Consider the following 26899-nt stretch of genomic DNA (forward strand, 5'->3'; position numbering starts at 1 on the left):
ATATTCACAGTTGCTTCAGAAGAGCTTACCCTGTTTCCCCGCGGGTTCTGTCATTTTGGTAATGTTTTATCAGGTAAATTGACTGAGAACACATTCTCATTTTTAGCAACAACCTGGGGAATAGTTACAGGGGAGAGGAATGAGACAATTGTAAGCTGGGAATGATTAGGTGACCGTGATGTATGAGGGCCAGATTGGGAATTTAGCCAGGACACCAGGGTTAACACCCCTACTCTTACAATAAGTGCCATGGGATCTTTAGTGACCACAGAGAGGCCAGACAACATTTAACGTCCCATCCGAAAGACAGCACCCTACACAGGGCAATGTCCCCAATCACTGCCCTGGAGCATTGGGATATTTTTGTAGACCAGAGGAAAGGGGGCCTCCTACTGGCCCTCCAACAGCACTTCCAGCAGCATCTGGTCTCCCATCCAGGACCAACCCTGCTTAGCTTTAGAAGCAAGCCAGCAATGGGATGCAGGGTGGTATGCTTGTTGAGGCAATGGTTTTGCCAATGGCATCTCAAGGTATTTGTACATGGGTTTGCCATTTTTCTGTAAGCTTTGATGGGGAGAGTGTCCCTATGTGGATAGGCCAACTATGGGGTAGGCTGTATTTTGTCCTGACAATAGGGTACTAGGGGGTAACTATCCACCCCAGGAACAATGTCTAATTTCTGACACAAAAAAGCAACGTTGGGGGAAAAAAGTGGGTATATGTGGATGAATTTTATGCTGAGGCGTATAAACTATAAAGGGAAAAAAATGGCTACAGTTAACAGTTTTGTAGGTATTGTATGAAATCTTGTTTTTAGAAAAGGTTGCGTTTTTTAAAGTACTGGAGTAAATAGCTAAAAGGCTATAAAGTAACATTAACTCTAAAGCTATCAGTGACTAGTGGAAACATTTACAACTGACATTAAGTTATGTTATCTTTTTTTATGTATTTTACATCAGATAATCTGGTAGTAAGGTTGCTAGCGAGCACTCCTAGCAGTTTATGGTAACTAGTTAGCTGGCTAGCATTTATTGCTAGTGAAGTTGCTAGCTAGCAAGTTAGCATAAACTAGCACCAACTGACAGGTAGAAACACATTCATAACCATAAAGGGGTAACTATCCCTGGGGGGGAGGGAGGTGCCACCAACAAACTCATCCAACATATTACTACTTTACTCCAAACTTAAGGCTTTCCTACTTGCATATATATGTGTTTTAATTATAGATCTATCTTCATTGGAATGCATCTACAACTTTTTCAAAATGTCAAAAAATTTGATCAACTTACCACAAAATCGTTTTGTTGAAATATCTCCAACAGTTGGGATGACACAGAGGACATTTGCAAGAGCAGTGGCAGCCAGGGAAAGTGTTGGGGAAATCATTTGGTGCCTGTTTCTTATGTCATTAGGGTGAATCCGGATTGTTGGATTGAGTCCATTTAACATTTTAATTTCTTTGGAGAAATTTGTTTTTGCTAATCTTTTGCTTGTTTTTGTAATTATTTGTTGCCTATTTTGCTGAATTTCTTATCTACCATAATCACAGCTACCATCACAACCATTACTTTGTGGATGAAACCGCACATTTTACACTTTATCCTTTGCCTCCTGCCTGTCCTTAAGACCATAACACATGTTTTCCTTTACAAGTCTATGTAAGAATAACTGACAAACAAGACAAACATCTATTAAATTCTCTTCCTAGAGATATTGCATATCAGACTTTTTCTCTCCCTCTCTATCTTGCTCTCTCAGTCTCTCTCCCCCTTTCTGGGAATTACATAAGTGTGTGTGTGTGTGTGTGTGAGTGTGTGTGTGTGTGTGTGTGGGCTGTGTGGTGTTTTATGTAAGGGAGACCTGGAAGTAAGTATGGGTGACCCCTACACTGCCCTGCACACTCTCTGGAGGTGGGAGGTTGTTTATGTTAGTTATAGAGAGCACAGGATGTGTGTGTATGTGTGTCACGTGTGTTTTCTATTACCATGTTAAATCAGTTTATAAAGACCAGGGAATCGAGTAGGTTCATGAGTTTTTCCTAGTCTGGTATTGTGGTTGGGAGAAACACCTGGCTCTAGGGGTGACCTCAGACAGGTGATTAGGTTGGTAGAAATGAATAAAGATAGGTTATGATGATAAAGTGAAACACTTTTTTTTACCCCCTTTTTCCTGGTATCCAATTGGTAGTTACAGTCATGTCTCATCGCTGTAACTCCCTTACGGACTCGGGAGAGGCGAAGATCAAGAGCCGTGCGTCCTCCGAAACACAACCCGGCCAAGCCGCACTGCTTCTTGACACAACGCCCGCTTAATCCAGAAGCCAGCCGCACCAATGTGTCGGAGGAAACACCGTACACCTGGAGACCGTGTCAGCATGCATTGCTTCCGGCCAAACCCTCCCCTAACCCGGACGACGCTGGGCCAATTGTGCGCCACCCCATAAGTCTCCCGGTCGTGGCCGGCTGCGACAGAGCTGGACTCAAACCAGGATCTATAGTGACACAGCTAGCACTGCGATGCAGTGCCTTAGACCACTGCATCCCTCGGGAGGCAAAGTGACACCTTTATGAATTATACTACTGAGACTTGGAGTTCTCATTATACCTCTGGCTAATCATGGTGTTTATTGTCATTTGAGACTTGTTTCTAACTAGAGAATATTTCTTATTTTATGGAATGGCGTTTAGACAACATTAACATTTGAACATTTGATCATTGTGTTATCTTCCTTGTTTCTAAGTGATTTCTCCTACTTGGCTGACTCCTATTCTGACGAATGTTATCATCATCAAGTCATCAAAGAAAACAATAACAAAAGACTCGTTCCTGTTCAGAATTGCAGCTCACCTGACTGTCTATACGAGGAAGGAGGGTGTTGTATTGTTGTTAACCAGTGGAGAGGAATTACCAGTACCGGTATAAATACACTTTGTTTGTTTTGTATGCAAGAGAGAAAGTCACGATACTTTCTAGAAATATAAAAGAAGACTTCACCTTGCCAGTAGTTTCCCTGCACTCCTGGTGTGTGTATTTGTGTGTGTGTGGTGTGTATCGCCTCGTGTTGGGAGAGGGGGGGTGTTCTTACTGAGTGGGAATGCCTGGTAGGATGTGTAGGCCTCTGTAACCAAGGCAACCATCTGCTGCTATGCTCGCAACGCTCTCCGGCAGCCCACACAATGTCACCACTGTGACATCCAGCCTGCAGTTCTGAGAGAGAGGAAGAGAGAGGGGGAAAAACAAGAGAGACAAGAGAGATTGTGTGTCTGTGTCTGTGTGTTATACATTGACCCCTTCCTGTGTTCTATCTAGATGCAGGGGGATATAGGGTCCCAGCGGAGTTTCAGTGTGTTGGACCGACTCCTCCACACACACCCCGTCTGGCTGCAGCTGTCCATCAATGCTGACTCCGCCCTCTATATCCTGCTCAGAGAACCTGTCGGGGTGAGGAGGGGAAAGCCAATCAGATCATTCCATCAATTAATCAATTAACTAAACCTGACTGCCAGGTGAACTGTATCTGTTAAGTATAGCTTTCCAATAGAGTAGTATACAAGACAGTCAGGAACTTACTGTACAGTTCCTCACCCCAAGTGTTCACAAAGAACGCTAATAAAACCCAACCTTAGCATACTCTTACTTACTTGTTATTGACAGTTCTTATTGAACAGTTCCATAAGTACTTGTTTAACAATGTTTGTCAATATTTCTGGCTGGCCCCTGTGTGTAGACATTCCTGGTGCGTAAGTGCAGCTCCAGCCAGAGGAAGTTGTTGTGTGTCAGAGTGACCGCAGACCGAGCAGCATCCTCCATTAAGGAGTGTCTCATATGTGAGGAAGACTCCAGTGAGTACACATACATGTAGGCTACACCAACATTCTAAACTAACAATGAAACAGTTTCTCAACTCCAGTCCTCAAGTTTCCCCCAATAGCACACATTTTTCTTGAACTAGGCAAGTCGGTTATGAACAAATTCTTATTTACGATGACGCTCTACCGGGGAACAGTGGGTTTACTTCCTTGTTCAGGGGCAGAACGACAGATTTTTACCTTGTCAGCTCAGGGATTCGATTCAGCAACCTTTAGGTTACTGGCCCAACGCTCTAACCGCTAGGTTACCTGAAGCTCTGGACAAACACACCCGATTCAACTCATTGAGGGATTGATAAATAATTGACAAGTTGAATCAGGTGTGCTTGTCCAGGGCTAAAATTAAAATGTGTTCTGTTGGGGGTACTGGAGGACTGGAGTTGCGAAACACTGCTCTAAACTAACAATAAAACAGTTTCAGTCACACACAGTACTGCATGTGATCAACATCCACTGTGAATCAATGAAAGATCAGGCCCGGCTCCACGTGGGGACAAAAGGGGACGTAGCCCCCTCAATTGAAGCTTGTGCCTCCTCAGTTGTAGTTTTATGCCCCTAAATAAACGATTGAGTGACAGGTTGGCGCAAAATCTGTATCAGCGCTGTATCAGGGCTATGGTGGTTAGGTATGTCTCTCTTGGGTTTTCTTAAAAAGCGGAGGGGAAACGCTCTTCAGCTGTGGTAGGCTATGTGGAAAATGAGATACGCCTCCATCTGTAATATTTTATCTGGATTTAGAAGAACCCGGTCAAGTTTACAATTGAAGCTCCTTCACTCAACTCTGCCTCACCACTACAGAGTTAAGTTAGCTTCTTAGCTAGCTGTAAAAGGAATTTGTGTTATTACCCTAGAGCTCTAACCAGTTAATCTGCCACCGCCACGATGGAAATCGGAAATCAAACCACCAAGGCCGCCGCCAAACCCAGCAGGGATGATGCTGCCGGGCACCAACTATTTCACGTGAAGAGCCCACGACCCCTTCCCCGACTGTTTCTGACTATCTTGGGACAGAGGAGCCAGCCCAGGTTAGCCTAGAATCCTACCCTAGCCGCAGGTTTTCTGCCCAAAAACGTTTATTTAATAGCAACTGGTTCATAGGAAGAGAGTGACGGGAGTCTTCGGTTACTGCAGATGCGGCATTTTGGTTTCCATGTCAAAAGTTCTGTGTTGGGTCCAATGCTAACGCAGACAAGGCCTTCTCCCAAGGTGGGTATTCTAACTGGAAGAATGCTATTGATGGTACCAAAGGATTCGCTAGGAATCCTCCAGCAAGGAGCATTTCAAATGCACTGCACTGTGGTAAGGAACTAGTATTCGGATGCATTCACATAGGATAATTCACCTATTTCAAACAGCCTATCTATCTTGTAGCCTATATCCATTGCCTAACAGGCCTTTCTTCCGTGTGTAGGTCGTTGTCCATTGTGCTGATACAGCACAGCGGAGATGGGTTACAGATTTCACGCCAACCTGTCACTTCAAAAGCACTCACTGGTCTAGGAGTCTCAGCATTTTAGCTTTATGTTTATTATGGTATAGCGTGATATAAGCAGAATTCAATATAATTCCAATGCAGGAACTCCCAAAAATTGTGCCCCCTCACCGATTTCAACTGCCCCCTTATTCACTTTATCCTTTCCCTGGATCTGTGAAGGGTACTGCCAAATGTTACAAAGCTGTGATTGGTGTCAAATGCTCTCTGTCCTATCCCCAGCCTTCGCCTTGGAGAGCTCCGCCCTCAGCTTCCCAGACCTCTGCCGATTGGTGGCCTTCTACTGCATTAGCAGGTGATTACCACTACCTTTACCCCATCTACCTGTCAATAACACTGCCACTGCTTTGGTCTATTTTCCACAGACTGTAAATACGCTGTAATGACACTCCCATTACAGAACAGGGCACCTCCATGCTGTTCTAGCCCACTACGGCACACTGTGTTATTTGATAATAAATAACCTTAATACGTGTGTGTTGTCTCCAGGGATGTGCTGCCTTTTCCACTGGAGCTCCCAGAAGCCATTGCTCAGGCCTCCACCCACAGGAAGCTGGAGGCCATCTCCCATATGGGATTAGGTAGGGGTTCATTCAACGGATCTATAGCATATAGCATAGGATCTTAATTTGATCACTGTTTTGTTGCTGAGTATGTTCCTGCACAGCAGGAAATGCAAACTTGTTGTGTATTTGAGGTTTAATAAAGGCTTTAAAATGTCAGAATTGATTTTCCCTGTGGAAAATATATCAACCCCTACAGAAAATGTCCATTAATTAAAATCCACATAATAATTCACATTTCCTGTTGCTTCAGGATTATTTTCCTGCTGTAGCAAACTGGCTCAAATTAAGATCCAACATCAACATTACATTAGACTGTGGGATGGGGGGATGGGGCGACCTACACACAAGAAAGCGAAGGTGACCTGCCTAAATGACTACCGCCCCGTAGCAATCATGTCAGTAGCCATGAAGTTCTTTTGAAAAGCTGGTCATGGCTCACATCAACACCATCATCCCGGAAACCCTAGACCCACTCCAATTCGCATTGACTCGGTACTGGTACCCCCTGTGTATAGCCTCGTTTTTGGTATTTTATTTTTTACTTTAGTTTATTTTGTCAATATTTTCTTAACTCTATTTCTTGAACTGCATTGTTGTTTAAGGGCTTGTAAGTAAGCATTTCACGGTAAGGTTGTACGAATACAATTTGGTTTGATTTGAAAAGGAACATAATGTGTATAGGGGTTGTTTCTGGACTGGGCCTAAATGTTTAGCTCAGTAGGATATGGTCTTCAAAGCACTTCAATATCACTCACTTTATGGCGTGAATCAATTACTTATCCTCTGAACACTACAGTATGAAAATGTTACATACCAGAATCTGGACCGGGAAACATTGTCTTTCTTCTCCTTCTTTTCCCCACAACCCGACAGAGTTCTGGAGTTCACTCTCTGACACCCAGAATGGACCTGGGGATCTACAGGCTCCACCCACCATCAAGGCTTCACCCATTACCACCAAGACTCCGCCCACCAGTGCCATGCAGGTCAAGGCGGGTCTGTCCCATGACCTGTGTTACTTGCTGTCCCGCGGCAGACAGGAGTCTCTCTGCTTCATTAACCCTCTCTTTCTCCAGCTTGAGGTAGTCACCCTTAAGCACAGATCTAGGAACATATTAGCCCACCACAATTCCTCACCATAACCATTGGGGGAATAAAAATAATGTCTTACCCTGATTCAGTTTACTTGGCTTCCTTCAGCTGGAGGTATAGACTTATAAACACATCAACATGGCTGTAAGTGGGAAGTCATCCCAGTTTTTAAAGATGTCACCTTGCAGAGTCTACCTTTTAACCACATCTGGGATCAGTTTTCCCTACCAAAATTCCTAACCATAACCATTAGGAAGAGTGAAAACATATCTATCTGACCCTGAATCAGTCGGTATAGGGACAACTACCTACCTCCTACCTCCTTTCTCCCTCCAGCAGCAACAGCAGCCGCAACAGTCGAACCCGGGGGCGTCCCACAAACGCCACCGCTTCAAACGCAGCATGAGGGTCCGTGTCTCTACAGAGAGCTCCATGACTCTGTCTGGTTGTGGAGGTGGTGGAGGGGGGGCTGGGTCATTCCCCTTGCCCCCACCGGAGAACCCCAAGGACCAGGAGAGGCTCCAGCCCACACCCCTCCAGCCCAGTCCCAAACCGCACAGAAAGGTCCATCCTGGGGCTGGCGTCCTGAGGAAAACCCCTGCACTGTCCCCCATGTCGGCCGAGGATGAGGACCTCGTGCCTGTACCGCCAGCGGTAAGGGTCCCTTTATGACATACACCACCGTTCAAAAGTTTGCGGTCACTTAGAAATGTCCTTGTTTTTGAAAGAAAAGCACATTTCCATTCAAATAACATACAATTGATCAGAAATACAGTGTAGACATTGTTGATGTTGTAAATGGCTATTGTGGCTGATTTTTTTAATGTAATATCTACATAGGTCCATTATCAGCAACCATCACTCCTGTGTTCCAATGGCACGTTGTGTTAGCTAATCCAACTTTATCATTTTAAAAGGCTAATTGATCATTAGAAAAACCTTTTGCAATTATGTTAACACAGCTGAAAACTTTTGTTCTGGTTAAAGAAGCAATAAAACGGGCCTTGATAAGACTAGTTGAGTATCTGGAGCATCAGCATTTATGGGTTCGATTACAGGCTCAAAATCACCAGAAACAAAGTCCTTTCTTCTGAAACTCGTCAGTTTATTCTTGTTCTGAGAAATGAAGGCTATTCCATGCGAGAAATTGCCAAGAAACTGAAGATCTCGTTCAACGTTGTGTACTACTCCTTTCACAGAACAGCGCAAAGCCTACAATAGTAATTTACAACATTAACAATGTCTACACTGCTTTTCCGATCAATTTGATGTTATTTTAATCGACCATTTTCTTTCAATAGCAAGGACATTTCTAAGTGACCCCAAACTTTTGAACGGTAGTGTACGTCTCTATCCTCTGTCTTATTTTCTCTCTTTTCCTAACTCCCTTTCTTTCTCTCCTGAAAGCACACATCCAGTCAACACACTGACCAGCTGATGCATCGTATAAAGATATGACCTTGACTCCGTCTCTCCCCAGGCTCCAACAGATCCTCCAGTGGGGGAGGTAGAGGAGGACCCATCTGCTCCAGAGGAGCCCAGCATCGAAGAGGCGTGCTTGGCCTTGGAGGGCCACCCAGCCCCCTCTCTGGCCCAACTGGACAGCAGCAGCTCTTTCAGCAGTCTGGAGGAAGAGGACCCAGGAGCAGAAGCAGAGGACCAGTTCTTCAAACAACCAAACCCCAACCCTCAGCACCGCCCGCCCCTGGTGCGCTCGCGGGGGGGTCACGGAGGCCTGCAGAGGATGAGCGCTGCGTTTGTGTGTTTCTTTGCTCCAGAGAAGAGGCTCGCCAGGCTGGTGGAGGAGCTGTCCCGGGAACGGAGGTCAGCAAAACCACTTAAAAATATAGAGAGAGACTTTGGGAAAACTTGATGCCATGTTTGTGCATTTGAACATTCAATTTGTCTGTTCATGGCGATTGGGGGGGGGGGGGGGGGGGGGGGTCTTGTTCTAATCCTACACATTAATTGACGTGGCAGTGTTTAAAATTCCTAAATGAAATGCTATTGGTTGATATTGCCCATAGGGAGCTAACATGGCTTCCGTGGAATTGTGTAGTGTCATGTAAATTCATCATGTTTTTGGTGGGAAAACCTCAATGTCCAAACTCTCTGTCTCTGGAGGTCTGCGTTTGGTTCCTTGGTCCAGGAGTTCCTCCAGAAGCAGAAAGAGGAGCTGAGAGGGGTCTTGACCCAGGCTGCCTCTTCATCGTCGTCTTCCTCGCCGAAGTCCTCCTTGGCGGTGCTCCAGGGGCTGCGGTGCTTCTTGTCCCAGGCCAAGAGCTTCCTGCTGGACAGCGGAGAACTGTCGCCCCCCCTAGAGACCCTGGTGCCCGACAACGAGAAAGGTACCACCATTCTCACCTCTAAGGATGCAAGGAGGAAAAAAAGAGGATAGAGGAAGAAAGAGAGAGAGGAATATATCATAAGAATGGGAGAGATACTGAGGAGAGGCAGGATATTTGGAAGGGGCAGGATCTTCAGTAACTTCAGGTGTTCAGCATCAAACACACAAAACAGATTGATACGATACACAGGACATTACAAATACTTTTAAATACTGCAAAGCAAGCCCATATAATATTCACTAAAGACTATAACACAGATATTATTCGATATTATCAGCATGTCAATTGGGGAAAGCATTACCACCACTGTCTATTGGTTTGACAGGATGTATAATAACACACAGTAAACCCATAGAGAGAGACATAGATCTATGGAAACAACAGGCTAGCTTTAGATGAGACTCAGACAGACTGTCCAGAGGCTTTTAGTGAAAAGGTATTATCACTGCGTAGGGGGTAGCTTTTCATCCATGAGTTCATATTGTCTCTAGGATTTATAAAGCTTTGCTAGCCAAGCCAGAGAACTACATCTATCACATTTAGCCTGCCAAATATCTCTGTACGTTGCTGGATGGGAGATATAAGACATTCATTCATTGAAATTTCTTATTTCGGGGGGGGGACTACGGGGGATGGTTGGTGTGTGTGTGCTGAGGCATTTGGACTCCACACTCACATTTGCGTCGGTGGAGGCATTTTCATTTTTTTTTTCCCTCATCGTTTATCATTCAAAGATATCACTGTCCCACGCGCACTTGAAGAGCAGCACGATTCTCAGGCTGGAGGGAGAGAGAGAGAGAGCGGGAGGAAGGGGGGGGGGTAAGAGATAGAGGGAGGGGGAGAGAGAGATGGCAGGAGAGAGAGGAAGGGAGAGAGGGATGGAAGGGGAGAGAGATATCGAGAGAGGGATGGAAGGGGAGAGAGAGAAATAGAGGAAGAAAGCGAGGCAGGGCGAGGACTGGGTATTGATGTAGAGCTGACATTAGCTTAATGTGTGTTGGACAATGTCAGCCTAGTCAGGGAATCCTGTGACCCTCCACTTCCCCCTGTCCCTCAGTAATGATTAATCATTTCCTGAATGAACAAGTGGGTGTTGTGTTGTGTGTATGGGTGTGTGTTATGGGTGTTTCCTGTATGTATGAGTGTGTGTATGAGTGTGTATAGGTCTGTGTTGTGTTATGGGTATGTGTTGTGTGTGATATGAGTGTATAGAACTGGTACGTTGTTATTTTAGATAAATGTGTGTAATCTGAAATAAAGTAAATCTTTCATACAATATGTTTCCTTATAATCTTCAACTACTACTGTGTGTGTGTGTGTGTGTGTGTGTGTGTGTGTGTGTGTGTGTGTGTGTGTGTGTGTGTGTGTGTGTGTGTGTGTGTGTGTGTGTGTGTGTGTTTTATGCATGTTTGTTTGTGTGTGTGTGTGCTCATGCGTGTGTGTGTGCGTGTGTGTGTACCTATGTATGTGTTCCCCCATGCAGACCTAGCCCTGGAGAAGGCCATGTTTGGCTGTGTGCTGAAACCTCTGAGGGTGCTGCTAGACCAGGCCCTCCTCTCCCTCCACAGACAGGACGGCTCCACCCAGCACCTGGCCTCTAGTCTCCTGGCCTGCCAAGAGGGGGCGATGGAACGCCTCGGAGTGCTGGTGGGCGTGCCCGACACACGCGGAGTGGAGAGGGTGAGGCAGAAGCTGGGCCTCATGCAGCGCACCCACTCACCCATAGACAAGGTGCTGCTTCTGCTGCAGGTCTGCAAGTCGGTCCAGAAGGCCATGGGGGCCCTCCACGACGGTGGTGAGTCAGCCTTCAATTTGCCTAATCTTAAACGTCAAATAAAGTAACCACAGCCAGTGATTATCTATTATAAATAGAAACATTTTAAGAACACCATTTATTTACCTGTTATAATCTAGAAGCTGTTATCAACTGTCTTAATCAATTAATCAACTGTTATTAATCAATCAATCTGTTAAAGCTGTCTTGTACCATCCTCTTCCTGCTCCCAGGACAGGAAGTGAGCTCTGAGGACTTCCTGCCGGCGCTGTCCTATGTGATAGTGATGTGTAACACGCCTCAGATCCTACTGGAGGTGGAGTACATGATGGAACTACTAGAGCCCTCCTGGCTCACTGGGGAGGGTACGCACTATACCCAAACTACACCCTAACTACACCCCTTATAGCCTACACCCCTTATAGCCTACATCCCTTCCACCTTAAAGCTTACCGCATGCTTCCCAGTCGAAACAGTATTATGGCGAAATTTGGTGCCCTTTTTGTTTCCTGGGAGGTTTCATAACACTGAACATAAATGATAGATTATTTGGAGGTTTTTGAATAACTTCCTCAACACTTTAACTGAATATTTCAATAAGACTTTTAATAACACTGCTAGCTTATTTGGGGTTAACTGTTTTGAACTCCAAGCACAGATAGGACACATGGAAATGCATTTCCTTAGGCATTAATCATGAAAACACGTTTATTTTTATTGTGACACGGCGTCCGTGAGACTTAAATCTATAATATTCTGTTCTTGATCCATGGAATTAGTCCACTACGCTACCAGGATGGAGCTAGCATGCCATGTTTTTTTACGCATACAAAGCTAATTTACTTAACAAAAGGCATGACATGGCACAAGGGGGAGGGGGGGGACTTTTGCTCCTCTATTGTTTCTCAAGCAAGGGGCCGATGACATCAGACCAACTCCTTCACTGCCTTACTCCTTGGAGTTTGTAGTTGTGTCTAAAAAAACAACTATTTTACTCAAAACATATTTTTTAGAGTGTGTACTTTACTGTATTTACACTTGGGATATTGCCTTTCAACCATAAAAGTTTTTTTTAAATCACTGGAGAACATCTTTAGGATCAGGTGCGGCCAATTAGTGGGCGCAGCCAACACACCTGAACACACTTAATAAGATAGAGGATAGGGAGAGTTGTGTTGATGCTGAGAAAGGAATGTATGTTTTGAAATAACATTCTTAGAATGTTCCTCTGAACGTTACTAAAGTTTTCTTCTAGTTTTTATGGATTTTTTTTTAAACGTTTTCGGAACAATTTGAGAACATGACATTAAATAGAACCATGAGGAAACCTGTAGGAAGCGTTACGCGGATGCACTGAAATTTCCACAGAAGAACTTTGTTTCTTAACGTTCTTGGAAAAATTTGAGAACATTCCCAACGTCAAACCAGTTGGAGAATATTCCTAGAATATTACCAAAATGGAAATTAAATGTAACAATGTTTTAACTTTTAGGAAAAGTTCTGTTAACCATAATTACTCCTGTAAATTGACCTGGATTAGAGCGTCTGCCAAATAACTAAAATGATTGGCGCAGTGGTCTAAGGTACTGCATCGCAGTGCTTGAGACGACACTGCAGACCTGGGTTCGTTCCCAGGCTGTGTCACAACCAGCCATGACTGGGAGTCCCATAGGGCGGCGCACAATTGGCCCAGCGTTGTCCAGGTTAAGGGAGGGTTTGGCCGGGGGGCTTTACTTGGCTCATCGCGCTTTAGCGACTCCTTGTGGCGGGCCGGGCGCCTGCAGGATGACCTCGGTTGTCAATTGAACTGTGTTTCCTCTGACACATTGGTGCTGCTGGCTTCCAGTTTAAGCGGGTGGGTGTTAAGAAGCAGCATGGTTTGACGGGTTTCGGAGGACGCATGACTCGACCTTCGCCTCTCCCGAACCCTTTACACTTGTGGGAATTGGCCTATGTGGATAGGGCTAAATTTAAATGTTTCTTACAGAAGAAATATGAAAGCATATGCAGTGTAATGGTCGCAATTGAAAGGGAACAGTTTGGAGATAATGGGAAAATAATTAGACCAAAGGTGAGTACACAGTTCACCTGACACAAGACATTACACTGTTGATGTGTATTTTACATTTACTGTACTTTTTGCTGCATTTGTTAACAACGAAATCTGAAAATCCTGTGGACACATTCAGTAAAGTGAGAAGATTATTCCTGGAAAATGTGGGGTAAGCGCAACATGAGACAAAAACATGACATGGGTTTGAGTGAGAGGAGTAACTGGAGTCTCAATGTGGCCACACACCTCTCCCAAAGTGTGCACGGTTCCTAAGCAATTTCAATGTACTTCTATGACTCAAAGAAGAGTCTTCAACTACAAGCTGCTATTTTGAGCTCTCCAAGCTGTGCTGTTGAGGAACTAGAGCAATCACACTTTTCGTTGTTTTCTTTGGAACACAGCCCTACATCCCTGCCATCACACAATTACTGTTGTTGTTTACGCAATCCAAAAATGGCCTGGGTCAGCTGGGCATCATTTCAAAGCTTGTTCTATTGCCAACATGACTACCTAAGCTATAAAATATGATTTGAAAGTGTTAGGCTGGGGTTATACAATGTTGTGTAATGGCAGCCTAAGGCTTTCACAAGGCCATTCAGAGAAACGGATCGTACTGTTGGTGCGCATAGAAAGGAGTCATGCGGCAAAATGGAGTCATAATAAACAAATCAGAGACTCGTTCTGTTCAGAACAACCCAGGGTAGGACGCCATGTCATCTTGTAACTACATCAAACGTATTCATCAGAAACATTGACACTGCATATGACATGAGTTTTATGATTTGGAAGCTAGAAGTGCACATTTGGACTCACAGGTGTTTGGCTTGCATGGATCACATCAGTGGTATTTATTATAATCCTCAACGTCTCCTCTTTCAAAATACATAGTCCTCTCAATTTGCAGCATTTCCCTCCCTCAGACAACAAAGAATGTGTAAAAGTAGCCCAATTAGCGGAAGGGATGGGGACAACTTGTCGCGCGCGGAGCTCAATGTCAGAACATCTGTCAGTCAAAACCCATGTATAGCATGTTATTGTACACCCACAACGTTCCAATTTAGGAGCTTATCAGTGCTCAAATCTGCCGTTTTCAACCCGTATTCGGGTATGAGTGTAAAGGGCTACATGTGCTGTGAATGTTCCAAAGCCAAGCAACTAACCTGCACCGTTCCCAGAACGCTGTGGGAAGGTTGTATGCAAAAGAACCATAGGACAACTACACTCACCAAGCTCTAATAAACATATGGTTCTCAGTACGTTATGTGGTAGCTGGTTTACCCTCTCCACCCCAAAGGAGAGGGCACCACTATGAACTACACCCTTTTCCTTTATACACTCTACCTCTAAAATAACATTGCGGATAATGAAGACAACATAACTGTGGTCTTGATGGATATTTAGATGCCATTCACAGTCGTTGTATTGACATTTAGCTGTGCCCCCACCCACTCTCCCAGGTGGCTACTACCTGACCAGTGTCTATGCCAGCCTCTGTCTGATCCAGAGCCCTGAAGCGAAGGGGGACCAAGTCCCCCCAGGAGGTCTGACCCGCGAGGCCCTGGACGGGCTGAGGGAGTGGGGCCGCAGACGCAGCCTGGAAGCCAAGAGCAACCGTGAGAGACAACAGAACCAGGTGAAACACTAGCTCCTGGGTAACGTTTTCCCCTGGGTAACCATAAGCATTAGTGGGGAAACTGCCAAACTGACCCAAGATCAGTGTCTAGGGGCAGCTTCACCCTATTCTGAGACGCCACTCGACACCAGACCAGGATTTAAATGTGTTTTCTTTCAAATACTTCAGCAGCACAGGACTGAGATGACAAAGGAATAGTCCCAAAAGAGCAAACCCCGCCCATCTATAACTCCAGACAGACACACCCTCCTTGTGCTTGTTATTCGCCAGAATCATGACCGCCATTCACCAGCTAACATAGTATGGTGGATAGCTGGTTAGTGACGTGAGGAATACTGACTCCCTTCAAATAGCAGCTTGCTAAAACCCCCTCCTTTGTCCTAGTATTTGATTCGTCCCCAAATGATGACCATTCACTAGATGAAATGGTACAAACACTGTAGTTAGCTAGTCAGTCACGTGGGCTACTCACTCTCTTCAAATAGCAGCTAGCTAAAACACACGTACACACCACACGCCCGCCAGCAGATTTGCTGTACCACCGCTGAGGGAGATCAGTGAGCTAGCTAAGTGTTATGAAGAAGTGGGCGGTCAGATAGCATGAAATTTACTGAGCAGCAGCAACCCACTGAAGAGAGGAGAGCAAACACAATATGCACACGGACAGTGAGGAGCTCAGTGACTCTGTAAGTTGCAGCTTTTTAATGTTGTTTAATGATGTGGTTCATGGGGAACTTGCTGATTTGACTGTGTCCTGTTTATGAGAGTGTTAATAAAGGGTGTTTGGGAATGGGCAGGTTGTGTTATATGGAGGCAGGTGGTCCTGTAGGTGGTTCTCCTATTATGTAATATAGTATATACCCAACTGGTTGTGGCACACTGTATTTACATGTAGTATAGATGTATATTATTGTACTTTGATGTAGACTATTTCTGTGTAAGTGTATGGATTCATTTAGTTAGGATGTTAGGATGAAGGGACAGTGTGGTTTAATGGAGCTGTGTATGTGTGTTTAAAGTGTGTGTTTAAAGTAGAAAAGTAAAAGTGTTGAATTTGTTTGAATATTAAGGCAATGCATGAAGACTGTTGGACTGTATTCATTGTAGAATATTTTGAAACTGATTGGTATTGATTTATATTGAGGAATGTGCATTTGTGGTGTATCGCCTACAGTATGTAATGCTGTGTAACGAACAGTAGCCAATTGAGGCTCTGTATACTACTAGCTCTCACAGTCTCACGTCAGAATTAGACTTTCATCTGTGTTTCTCAAATGTCAAATTTCAAAGTTGTTCCAAACCTCACATTTCAAAGTGTTTAAGGTTGAGTTTCGGCATTAACTCCAAATGTTTAACGTTAGGGTTAAAATTAGACATGAACTCAGAATTCTTAAGGTGAGGCATTAACTCTGAACTTTCTATCGCTGGATTCAAACATGCAACCTTTGGAATCAGAGGCAGATGCTTACGCCCATCCGCCACCCCTGTCCACAACCGAAACAGCGCTCACTGTTGCCCCTAGTGGCCGGTTTCCACCTCATCTCCCAACATCCTCAGACATCGAATGCTGACTTGTATCCCGGGTGATGTCCTGGTGTATTATGTACTGTTTACAGTATTGAGTTAGTTTGGTTTAAATTAATGGAAGACAGTATATTATTTTGAAGCACTCTAATATTCGTGAGTCTTCTGACGGCTATGTTATAAAGGCTGTTTATGTGAGTTAACAAGATTATACATTTTGTAACTCACTTGGGTGTGTGTTTCTGTTTGTTTGTGTGTGTGTTTGTGTGTGTGTGTGTGTGTGTGTGTGTGTGTGTGTGTGTGTGTGTGTGTGTGTGTGTGTGTGTGTGTGTGTGTGTGTGTGTGTGTGTGTGTGTGTGCCTGTGTGCGTATCTTTGCTTGTATGTGTTTCTCTCTGTACAGAGGTGTGTTCGGGTACTGTTCCAGGACGGCGAGCGCAGCGCTGTGCGGACGCTGCAGTGGAGAGCCGGGGAGAGCAGCGAGGCCCTAGCCCGGCTCTGTGCCTCCACCTTCGGCGTCTCCGAGCCCCAGGACTACACCCTCTACTGGAGGTCCGGGGGGGAGATGAGGACCCTTCCCACCCAGACACAGCCTCAGGACCTGGCCAGCCACAGTGAGGGAGGCCCCTCTCTCTCCTACCTTCGCACGGACCACGACTTCAGCAAGATGCGGCGCCTGACCAGAGGGGGAGCTGTGGACCTGGGGGAGTCCGTGTGTGAGGAGTGAAGGAGGGAGGGCGATGGAAGGAAGGAGGGCGATGGAGGGAGGAAGAGGAGGTGGAAGAGTTCTTCTCGGATCTCAGCGTTTTTTCGATTTATTGATTGATTAAAAAAGCTGTGTTGTGTCTTGGACGTGTTGTCATAACTACAGCTCTCACTAAAGACTAAGGGGCAAGTCTCAATTGGCACCCTATTCCATAGTGGAGGTTTAAAAGTTGTGCACTGCACTGTATGGGCTCTGGTAAATAGGGTGTCACTTGAGACTCAGCCTTAGAGGAAGGGCAGATTGGTTGTCTATTATTCACATCACTTCTGTCAATCTGCTGCTCCTTGGTTGGAACCATAGAATTAGAATGAATTCTATAAATTATATTTCTATGTTCAGAACCCTGTTGTTAAGGGTTGGGGGGGGGGGCCTAAAACACTAGCTACCGGTATGTCCTTGCTACTGTAACGTAAGAGCGACGGAAATATTTTTTGTAAGACGGAACCTCAATACCAAAGTTAAGAAAGTAAAGTCATACACATAGGAATGTGTGCAGCTCCGAGGACAATCTTTGCTTTAAGGTTCTTTTGACTTATTTACAGTGTTACAGATAAAGAAGGAGTGAATAAGAGCCAATACAGGCAAACGCCATGAAGCCATTTTGGATTGTGAGTCTGAGGTACTGTTGATGTTGGCTCTGCCACCTCTAGTCACTTACTGTTGATGTTGGCTCTGCCACCTCTAGTCACTTACTGTTGATGTTGGCTCTGCCACCTCTAGTCACTTACTGTTGATGTTGGCTCTGCCACCTCTAGTCACTTACTGTTGATGTTGGCTCTGCCACCTCTAGTCACTTACTGTTGACAGGATTGTGGGAAAACCATTTTTTTACTTTACAAATAGAAAACTGGTTTGAGGAATTTTGTTGAAAGGCACAATATTTCCTTGTTTTAAGATTTTTGCCAACTGAATGTCTCTTTATGATTAAAAAGGGACACATTTGTCAAAATAATTACTTTTTTTTCTGTTTCACTTTCTATTACTGTTTCCATTGAACTGCTTTAATATTCCATGACAAAAGTAGCTTCTGAGAGAAAAGACCATCTACGTGACAATGGCCAATAAAACTGCCTCATGGCGATTAGCTGAATGTAAAGTCACCTAAGTGGCCATGGCGACGACTCCTGCTGCAGATCATCTTTGCCAACTGACTGTTCAACTTAATGTTAACACTTATAATGTATTATTACAATAATGAATTGTAAAAAAAAAAAAAAGTTGGAATAGTTATATTGAGTATGAATCACACATTTCTAAAAATCAAAGTGAGATATTTACCTTTATGTAAGCTTTTACTGGAGATGGGGTTCTTTAAAGAAGAACAAGGACACATTGAGGACTATTGCATGCTCTTTTCATTGAATGTAAAGACTTTGCTGGTTTCGTATGTGATGCATGTGTTGACTGTGTTGAAAAAGGCAACATAATGGCATTCACTATTTCATTGGCTGTATAACACATTGCTGTATTTTGTCCAGTAATACAAAATCGCAATAAAATTGCATTATCTGTTCATAGTGCTACTACATGATGTGTTCTTTGCTTATCAGTGTTTGCTGCTTACAATCTGTATTAATATCATGTTGAAGTTACAGTATATTGCTAAGGGAATATTACAAGTCACCACTGGGAGGCAGCAAATTACTTTACTTATACACTGAGTATACAAAACACAAGGAACACCTTCCTAATATTGAGTTGCACCCCACCCCTTCCTCCTTACCTCCCAGTACCTACTGCCATACCCCGTTCAAAGGTACTTCAATATTTTGTCTTGCACATTCACCCTCTGAATGGCACACACACACAATCCATGTCTCAATTGTCTCAAGGCTTAAAAATCCATTAGCCTGTCTTCTCCCCTTCATCTACACTGATTTGAAGGGGATTTAACAAGTGACATCAATAAGGGATCATAGCTTAATTCGACATCTTAGTCATTTAGCAGACGCTCTCATCCAGAGTGACTTACAGTCCATGGAAATCAAAACCACAACCCTGGCTTTGCTAGCGCCACACTCTACCAACTGAGCCACACGGGACCACAGCCTTCACCTGGATTCACCTGGTCAGTCTATGGAAAGAGCCAGGTGTTCTTAATGTTTTGTATACTCTGTACGTTGTTTTGCTATTCTTGAATTGGAATTTCAAGGAATCTCCTGAATTGAAATGGAAATGACCCAAACCCTTCCCAGTACATCAAAGCACAACTGTCACAGAGAATACGTAATACAAAACATTTTTTGAAGACACAAAAATATTGTCCAATAGAAATGGCTATTCGCTAGTGGTGGAAAAAGTACCCAATTGTCATACCTGAGTAAAAGTAAAGATACCTTAGTAGAAAATAACTCAAGTAAAAGTGAAAGTCATCCAGTAAAATACTACTTGAGTAAAAGTCTAAAAGTATTTGGTTTTAAATGTACTTAAGTATCAAAAGGAAATGTAATTGCCAAAATATACTTAAGTATCAAAAGTAAAAGTATAAATCACTTCACATTCCTTAAATTAAGCAAACCAGACGGCACAATATTCCTGTTTTATTCTGACATAATTTACAAACTAAGGATTTGTGTTTAGAAAATCTGCCAGATTAGAGGTAAAAGGGATGACCAGTGATATTCTCTCGTGTGTGAATTTGACCATTTTCTTACTAAGTATTCGAAATGTAACGAGTACTTCTGGGTTTCAGGGAAAATGTATGGAGTAAAAAGTACATTATTTTATTTAGGAATGTAGAGGAGAAAAAGTAAAAGTAGTCAAACATATAAATAGTAAAGTACAGATACCCCAAAAAACTACAGAAGTAGTAATTTAAAGTCTTTTTATTTAAGTACTTTCCACCACTGCTAGTCAGTCATCAAAAACAATGACATTCACTTTATTCAATTTGGCATTTAGGCTAACGTCAGTTATATTTATTTGCATATGCATTTGAAACAATGGCTACTTCAAAATGATTCCATTAGACACAGTGAGAATTCAAATGGTAAAAATATGAAACCTTACAAGTGTATTGTACTGTATAATTGTTGTATTTTATGCAATACAATATGTTAACTTGACAGTATGAAACAACTTGGAAAGTTGACAGTGACGAATATGAAAATTATATTCTCTTACAACAGACTTAACATACTGTAATGAACTGTAATGAACAGTAATGACATTTAATCTCATGGGTGACCAATAAGAGCTAGCTGAAAGACACACCCCTAATAAGTCACGCCTCCTGAACAGAACCTAAGGGTTATATTAAAAAAGACCCAGCTGCTAGGTCAACCCAGCGTGAGAGTAAAAATACCCAACTGATGGCTAAATGAACCCATGACTTCTGTCTACTGCTGCACCCCAGATTGTCCAGCACCCCCAGACCGTGTGTGTGTGTGTGTGTGTGTGTGTGTGTGTGTGTGTGTGTGTGTGTGTGTGTGTGTGTGTGTGTGTGTGTGTGTGTGTGTGGGTGGGTGTGTGTGTGTGTGTGTGTGGGACCCTAGCTAACCACCTCTATTTCACCTCTACTTCACGCCACACCCCAGTTTGTCCAGAACCCTCAGGCCTTTCTCCAGGTAGTCAGCCCGGCTCAGCCAGAAGGACTCCTTGTCCTTCATGATGTTGGCCAGCACCGCTCCACCCATAAACACCATATGTTTACGGCTTGGGGGGTCCTCAATGCGGATCTTAAACTTCTGCAGAGAGGAAGGGAGGGGGGACAGGTAGGGGAGAGGGTAGAACAAAACACGGTAAACTAAGATAAAGGAACATATAACACAATTTCTATCATTACACAGGTTTACGTATTGTACTGTGGGTGTGTGTGTGTGTAATGTGTGTGTGTATATGTGTGTGTGTCCATACATGTGTGTGTGCATGTGCATGCATGTGTGCGTTTCCTTGCATGTGTGTGTGTGTACTGTGTGTGTGTATGTGTGTGCGTGTCCATACATGTGTGTGTGCATGTGCGTGCATGTGTGCGTTTCCTTGCATGTGTGTGTGTCCATACATGTGTGTGCGTGTATGTGTGTGTGTCCATACATGTGTGCGTTTCCTTGCATGTGTGTGTGTGCTTACAGAAAGTTTCTCAGTGTCCCCCTGCAGCACCTTCTCCAGGTACAGCTGTTTGATCTCTCTCTCCAGTCTGGAGGGAAGGCCGGGGTACATAGTGGTGCCTCCTGACAGAACAATGTGCTTGTACAAGTCAGACCTTAAGGAGAGAGAAACAATATGGTAGAAGACAAAAAGTATGTATGTACAGTTGAAGTCGGAAGATTACATACTCCTTAGCCAAATACATTTAAACTCCGTTTTTCCCAATTCCTGACATTTAATCCCAGTAAAGATATTCTGTTTTAGGTCAGTTAGGATCACCACTTATTTTAAGAATGTGAAATGTCAGAATAATAGTAGAAAGAATAATTATTTCAGCTTTTATTTCTTTCATCACATTCCCAGTGGGTCAAAAGTTTACATACACTCAATTAGTACTTGGTAGCATTGCCTTTAAATTGTTTAAATTGGGTCAAACACAAGTTTCCCACAATAAATTGGGTGAATTTTGGCTCATTCCTCCTGACAGAGCTGGTGAAACTGAGTCAGGTTTGTCGGCCTCCTTGCTCGCACACGCTTTTTCAGTTCTGCTCACAAATTTTCTATAGGATTGAGGTCAGGGCTTTGTGATGGCCACTCCAATTCCTTGACTTTGTTGTCCTTAAGCCATTTTGCCACAACTTTGGAAATATGCTTGGGCTCATTGTCCATTTGGAAGACCCATTTGCGACCAAGCTTTAACTTCATGACTGATGTCTTGAGATGTTGCTTCAATATATCCACATACTTTTCTTCCCTCATGATGCCATCTATTTTGTGAAGTGCACCAGTCCCTCCTGCAGCAAAGCACCCCCACAACATGATTCTGCCACCCCCATTCTTCATGGTTGGGATGGTGTTTTTCGGCTTGCAAGCCTCCCCCTTTTCCCTCCAAACGTAACGATGGTCATTACGGCCAAATAGTTAGATTTTTGTTTCATCAGACCAGAGGACATTTCTCCAAAAAGCACGATCTTTGTCCCCATGTGCAGTTGCAAACCGTAGTCTGTCTTTTTTATGTCGGTTTTGGAGCATTGGCTTCTTCCTTGCTGAGCGACCTATCAGGTTATGTCGATATAGGACTCGTTTTACTGTGGATATCGATACTTTTGTAAGTTTCCTCCAGAATCTTCACAAGGTCCTTTGCTGTTGTTCTGGGATTGATTTGCACTTTTCGCACCAAAGTACGTTAATCTCTAGGAGACAGAACATGTCTCCTTCCTGAGCAGTATGACAGCTGCGTGGTCCCATGGTGTTTATACTTGTGTACTATTGTTTGTACAGATGAACGTGCTACCTTCAGGCATTTGGAAATTGCTCCCAAGGATGACCCAAACTTCTGGAGGTCTACAATTTATTTTCTGAGGTCTTAGCTGATTTCTTTTGATTTTCCCATGATGTCAAGCAAAGAGGCACTGAGTTTGAAGGTAAGCCTTGAAATACATGCACAGGTACACATCCAATTGACTCAAATTATGTCAATTAGCCTATCAGAATCTTCTAAAGCCATGACATAATTTTCTGGAATTTTCCAAGCTGTTTAAAGGCACAGTCAACTTAGTGTATGTAAACTTCTGACCCACTGGAATTGTGATACAGTGAATTATAAGTGAAATAATCTGTCTGTAAACAATTGTTGGAAAAATTACTTGTCATGCACAAAGTAGATGTCCTAACCGACTTGTCAAAATTATAGTTTGTTAACAAGACATTTGTGGAGTGGTTGAAAAACGATTTTTAATGACTCCAACCGAAGTGTATGTAAACTTCCAACTTCAACTGTATGTTTGCATACAGTTTTAATTGTAATTTAATAAGTCAACTATAGGTTTATAATACCATAGCTTCATATATTTAGTACAGCTACCAAACAAAATAGCTTGGGCTCTATTGGTAATATCCACATATATAGAACAACTATGTAACACTTGCACAGATCTCGAACTCTAGCACAGCCCACTATGTAATGTTCTGTAGGACCTGGCGCTATAGGCTGGCCTCCTCCACTTGTATGGCATTAAAAACAAACAATAGAGAAGTTGGCTACAGCACCACACAGTACAGGATGAAGCTACAGTACCAGTTAAACCATGTGGAGACCAACAACAGGAGGGTGTATATCTGACCTGAGATCTATGTCAGCAGCCTGGATGGTGTTGAACAGCAGCTCAGCCACGCCTGCACCCTCTACGTTGATGAGGTGGGGCTGGAAGAGGGCCTCTGGTGCTCCGAACCGCTCCCCTCCCACCATCACCTGACGACCGTCAGGCAGCTGTAGCATAGAGCGAGTTAAATAAATAAATAATGTGGTTCTCGGGTAGCTCAGTTGGTAGAGCATGGTGCTTGCAACGTCAGTATATTGGGTTCAATTCCCAGGACCACTAATATATTGAAAATGTGCATGACTGTACGTTGCTTTGGATAAAGTGTCTGCTTAATGATCTATTATTATATTACTTACAAATTCACACCTCTATTCTCTGATGGGTTTCGTTTTATGTCATGATTGATATACAGTGCAGAAGCTATAGGTAGGAGATTCATATAGGTTAGCCTGGGAGTTTTGCAACATTGCTACATTGCTATAAACAGACTGCCACCCAGGCTAAGAGACCATTCATAAATAATAATGAACATTCTCTCTGATTGACATGAGAGGAGAGGCGTTTTCTACAGTACCATATATGACTCCACCAGCACGGTGGTCTCTGTAGACAGTCTCTGCTCCTGCTCGATGTTGTATCCCACATAGCACAGCTTCTCCTTCAGCATGCGGACCGTCTCAAAGTCAGCCGAGTGGTTAAAGGCATAGCCACGCAGCAACAGCAACTGAGAGGGATCATATGTGAAGAAACAGCTTCTCTAGGGCCATAAATAACTAAAAACGAACTGTCCATTTTTAAGAAGTTTGCATTGATTATGATTGACACAAGGGATATAAAGGCATAGTTTGGTTCATAATGTGACGGGGTGGTAATATATGTAGAAACACACCTTGATGAGGTAGCGTGTGATGTCACGTCCAGCGATGTCCAGCCTGCGTGTGAGGTGGGGTAGAGAGTAGCCCTCGTACACAGGACATATATGGGTCACCCCGTCCCCCGAATCCACAACCACGCCTGTCAACAAACCTAGAGACAGGACAAGGCAGGACACACAGGGTCACATAACAGACCGTATGAAAGTGACTGTGGGTTTGAATCAGCTCCTTACAAGACTCTGTTAGCCCGCTGAGGTACAGTCTAGGCATTTATACTACAGTATATCATTATATATTACAGGGAGAGCCATGTCTGTGGGTCTAGTCTCCCCTTACCCTGGGCATAGAGAGTGAGCACGGCCTGGATGGCGACGTAGATGCCGTGGAACTGGTAGGTCTCAAACATGACCTCAGCGATCTTCTCACGGTTCTTAGTGGGGTTCATGGGCGGTTCCGTCAGAAGCACCTTGAATCAAATGAAACTTCATTGATCCGTAACATTACAACACATACAGAAGACAGGTGGACTGTAAAAAGTGTTTTCTAAACGAACCATTTTCCTAATAGTCCACTAAAACACTGGAAGTTTAACAGACTAAATGGATTTCATACCCATGTCTCTCCTTCAGAAATGTGATTTTATCTCAATCCCAGTAACCTGCCTAGAAAGTTTATTAAAGGAAAAAGGACAAATAAAAGAATGGTGACCTTGCAGTCTGGGGGGCTGATGTCCAGGCGCTCGGGGCCGAAGGTGTAGTCCCACAGGTGAAGCATGTCTTCCCAGGAGCGCACCATGCCGTTGTCCATGGGGTAGGACACCTCCAGCATGGAGCGACACTCACTGGCCTCGTCACCCACCATCAGGTCCTATAGGTTAGGGGTTAGAGGTTGGAGGTCAGGCCCAGGGTTGGGGGGTCAAAAAGGGAGTTGGTTTGGATACATTTGATCATACTGAAATATGCATACAGAGTACAGACATGGCAATTTTAAAGATATTAGGCTAGCTCTCAAACATGATTGTCAGAGAGGGGATTGACAGTATTTGGAGATGGCTAATATTCAACTGATGCTTTCACAATCATACACAGCACAGCAAAGAGTAGAGGGCTCTGTGGCTCTGTCAGTGTTTAGGCTAGAGATCAACTGTCATTGCTCCGTTGACCTCACCTTAATCTCGATGTTTCCAACTTTGGTGTTTGACCGGATGATGGGCCGACCCACCAAGGCAGGGAAGATATGCTCTGGGAAGTTGGAGCCAGCGAAGCCACACTTGACAAACTGCATGGGAACCAATATGAAAGAAACATGATGCTATTGTATACTTTCAACAGTCTTTCAATAGTATTTCAATACACTTTCTGTAGTCCTTAAATACACATTCAACACACTTTCAATATGAGGGGTGAGGGACAGTTCGAGCTACTGAAAAAGTCCTTGCTTTTGTGCATTGAGTGGAAACCAAAATTGAACCACAGATAATGTCACTTCTCTTGTGATGAACTTCTGCAAAATATTTTCAGTTCAACATTAATAGTGGATGTGTCAAACTGTATCAAGTCAGCAACAACACTGTAAAAATGCATCTTGAAATAGTAAATTATACATTTTATTGGGACATTTCTGTCTGTTTACCTGTGTGCTTACAACACCATTTATTGAAATGCCCTAACTTGTCTATGTAGCCAAGACACATTCCATAGCCTGAAGGTGTACAATACATTCCAAGCACCAGCCACAAGTGGAGGTGGGGTAAGCTAGCCTACAGTCATCAGTTAACATGTAGCTCATGATTCTAGTGTGCTTTTGCGGGACAGGAAGTTTAAAGGGGCTTCCAATAGCCATTGATATGGTGCGAGTGAACTCAAGAAGCATGGGGAATGGAGAATTGTTTCAATTCTTTGCTTGTGTTCCTTCTTCCCGTTCAATAACAGCTCTCTCACTCCACGACATCAACACCATGTATGGCAGTGTGTGTGGATAAGAGAAGGAGTCTGTGACAAGTCCAGACAGACGCGCACCCATATTAGACCCACACCCTTACCTAGCGCGCAAAGAGAGCAGCTTGCTTCATAGGCTTCTACGACACCATACCGTTTACTGTGACAGACACTGTTATCTCCTTTACGAATAAAATGTTGCAGCTTTGTAGCAGGGTGCTTAGAAAACAACTTAATTTGTGCTGTTGTTATCAACACAAATACACGTGATTAAGATATAGTATATTGCTTATTGCAAATTGTTAAATTCCAATGCATATTACTACTCTCATAATTCATTCCCAAATCCTAAATAAACTTTCAGTATTATCATTTTTTTAACTCCATGGGGTAGTGATATTTTTTAATAACGTTAAATCGACACTCACTCACCCCTGTGCCATTGTCACAGACGACAACCTTTCTGCCCTCACTATCCATGGTCCACTGATGCTGCTGGAGAGGAGAGGATCTCAATCTGTTCCCTCCAGCCGGGGCTCTCAGGTGGGATAATCCAATTAAGCAACACGTTTTGATTACTTTGAAAACATGCGGAAAATATTAATGCAAAATGCATATAGGAGCTACAGCAACTGTATTCTTCTTCCTTCAGTAATTTGAAATGTGGGCGGGGTCAAAATAACAGGGAGAGGGGGGCGACGCCGACCTTGCGTACAGGAAGGCTAGTTAAATCGGTGTTGTCAAAAAACTCTTATTAGTTCAATTATACACTGTCTGATTCAC

General features: G+C 43.7%; 2 protein-coding genes across 4 annotated transcripts in view; one reads left to right on the forward strand and one right to left on the reverse strand.

Moving 5' to 3' along the window:
* The window catches only part of si:ch211-168d1.3 (ras and Rab interactor 2), a 37781-nt gene extending 19137 nt beyond the window's left edge, over positions 1–18644 (forward strand). For both annotated transcript variants that reach the window (XM_036987417.1, XM_036987418.1), the window contains exons 2-13: positions 3310–3441; positions 3728–3842; positions 5584–5656; positions 5851–5942; positions 6801–7009; positions 7356–7673; positions 8500–8843; positions 9144–9367; positions 10851–11162; positions 11375–11506; positions 14652–14827; positions 16754–18644. In XM_036987417.1, coding sequence (XP_036843312.1) covers positions 3310–3441; positions 3728–3842; positions 5584–5656; positions 5851–5942; positions 6801–7009; positions 7356–7673; positions 8500–8843; positions 9144–9367; positions 10851–11162; positions 11375–11506; positions 14652–14827; positions 16754–17077 — 2451 coding nt within the window. In that variant the 3' untranslated portion in view covers positions 17078–18644. The remainder of the gene's footprint in view (positions 1–3309; positions 3442–3727; positions 3843–5583; positions 5657–5850; positions 5943–6800; positions 7010–7355; positions 7674–8499; positions 8844–9143; positions 9368–10850; positions 11163–11374; positions 11507–14651; positions 14828–16753) is intronic.
* Positions 10782–26800, reverse strand: LOC110531592 (actin-related protein 2). Of its 2 annotated transcripts, XR_005053190.1 has the most exons (10): positions 26549–26800; positions 25347–25457; positions 24888–25046; positions 24516–24645; positions 24194–24330; positions 23879–24028; positions 23326–23471; positions 21185–21317; positions 20492–20802; positions 10782–10795 (listed from the first exon to the last, which is right to left on the reverse strand). XR_005053190.1 is itself a non-coding variant. In XM_021614867.2 (9 exons), the coding sequence occupies exons 1-9, from the start codon at positions 26594–26596 to the stop codon at positions 20632–20634; spliced, it is 1185 nt and encodes a 394-aa protein (XP_021470542.1). In that variant the 5' UTR covers positions 26597–26800; the 3' UTR covers positions 19924–20631. The 2 variants fall into 2 exon arrangements, 1 of the variants encoding a protein (XP_021470542.1); XM_021614867.2 differs by lacking the exon at positions 10782–10795 and having other exon boundaries at positions 19924–20802.
* Positions 26801–26899: the final 99 nt, after the last annotated feature.

Source organism: Oncorhynchus mykiss, chromosome 9, assembly GCF_013265735.2.
Source record: "Oncorhynchus mykiss isolate Arlee chromosome 9, USDA_OmykA_1.1, whole genome shotgun sequence".
NCBI classification, from domain to species: Eukaryota; Metazoa; Chordata; class Actinopteri; order Salmoniformes; family Salmonidae; genus Oncorhynchus; species Oncorhynchus mykiss.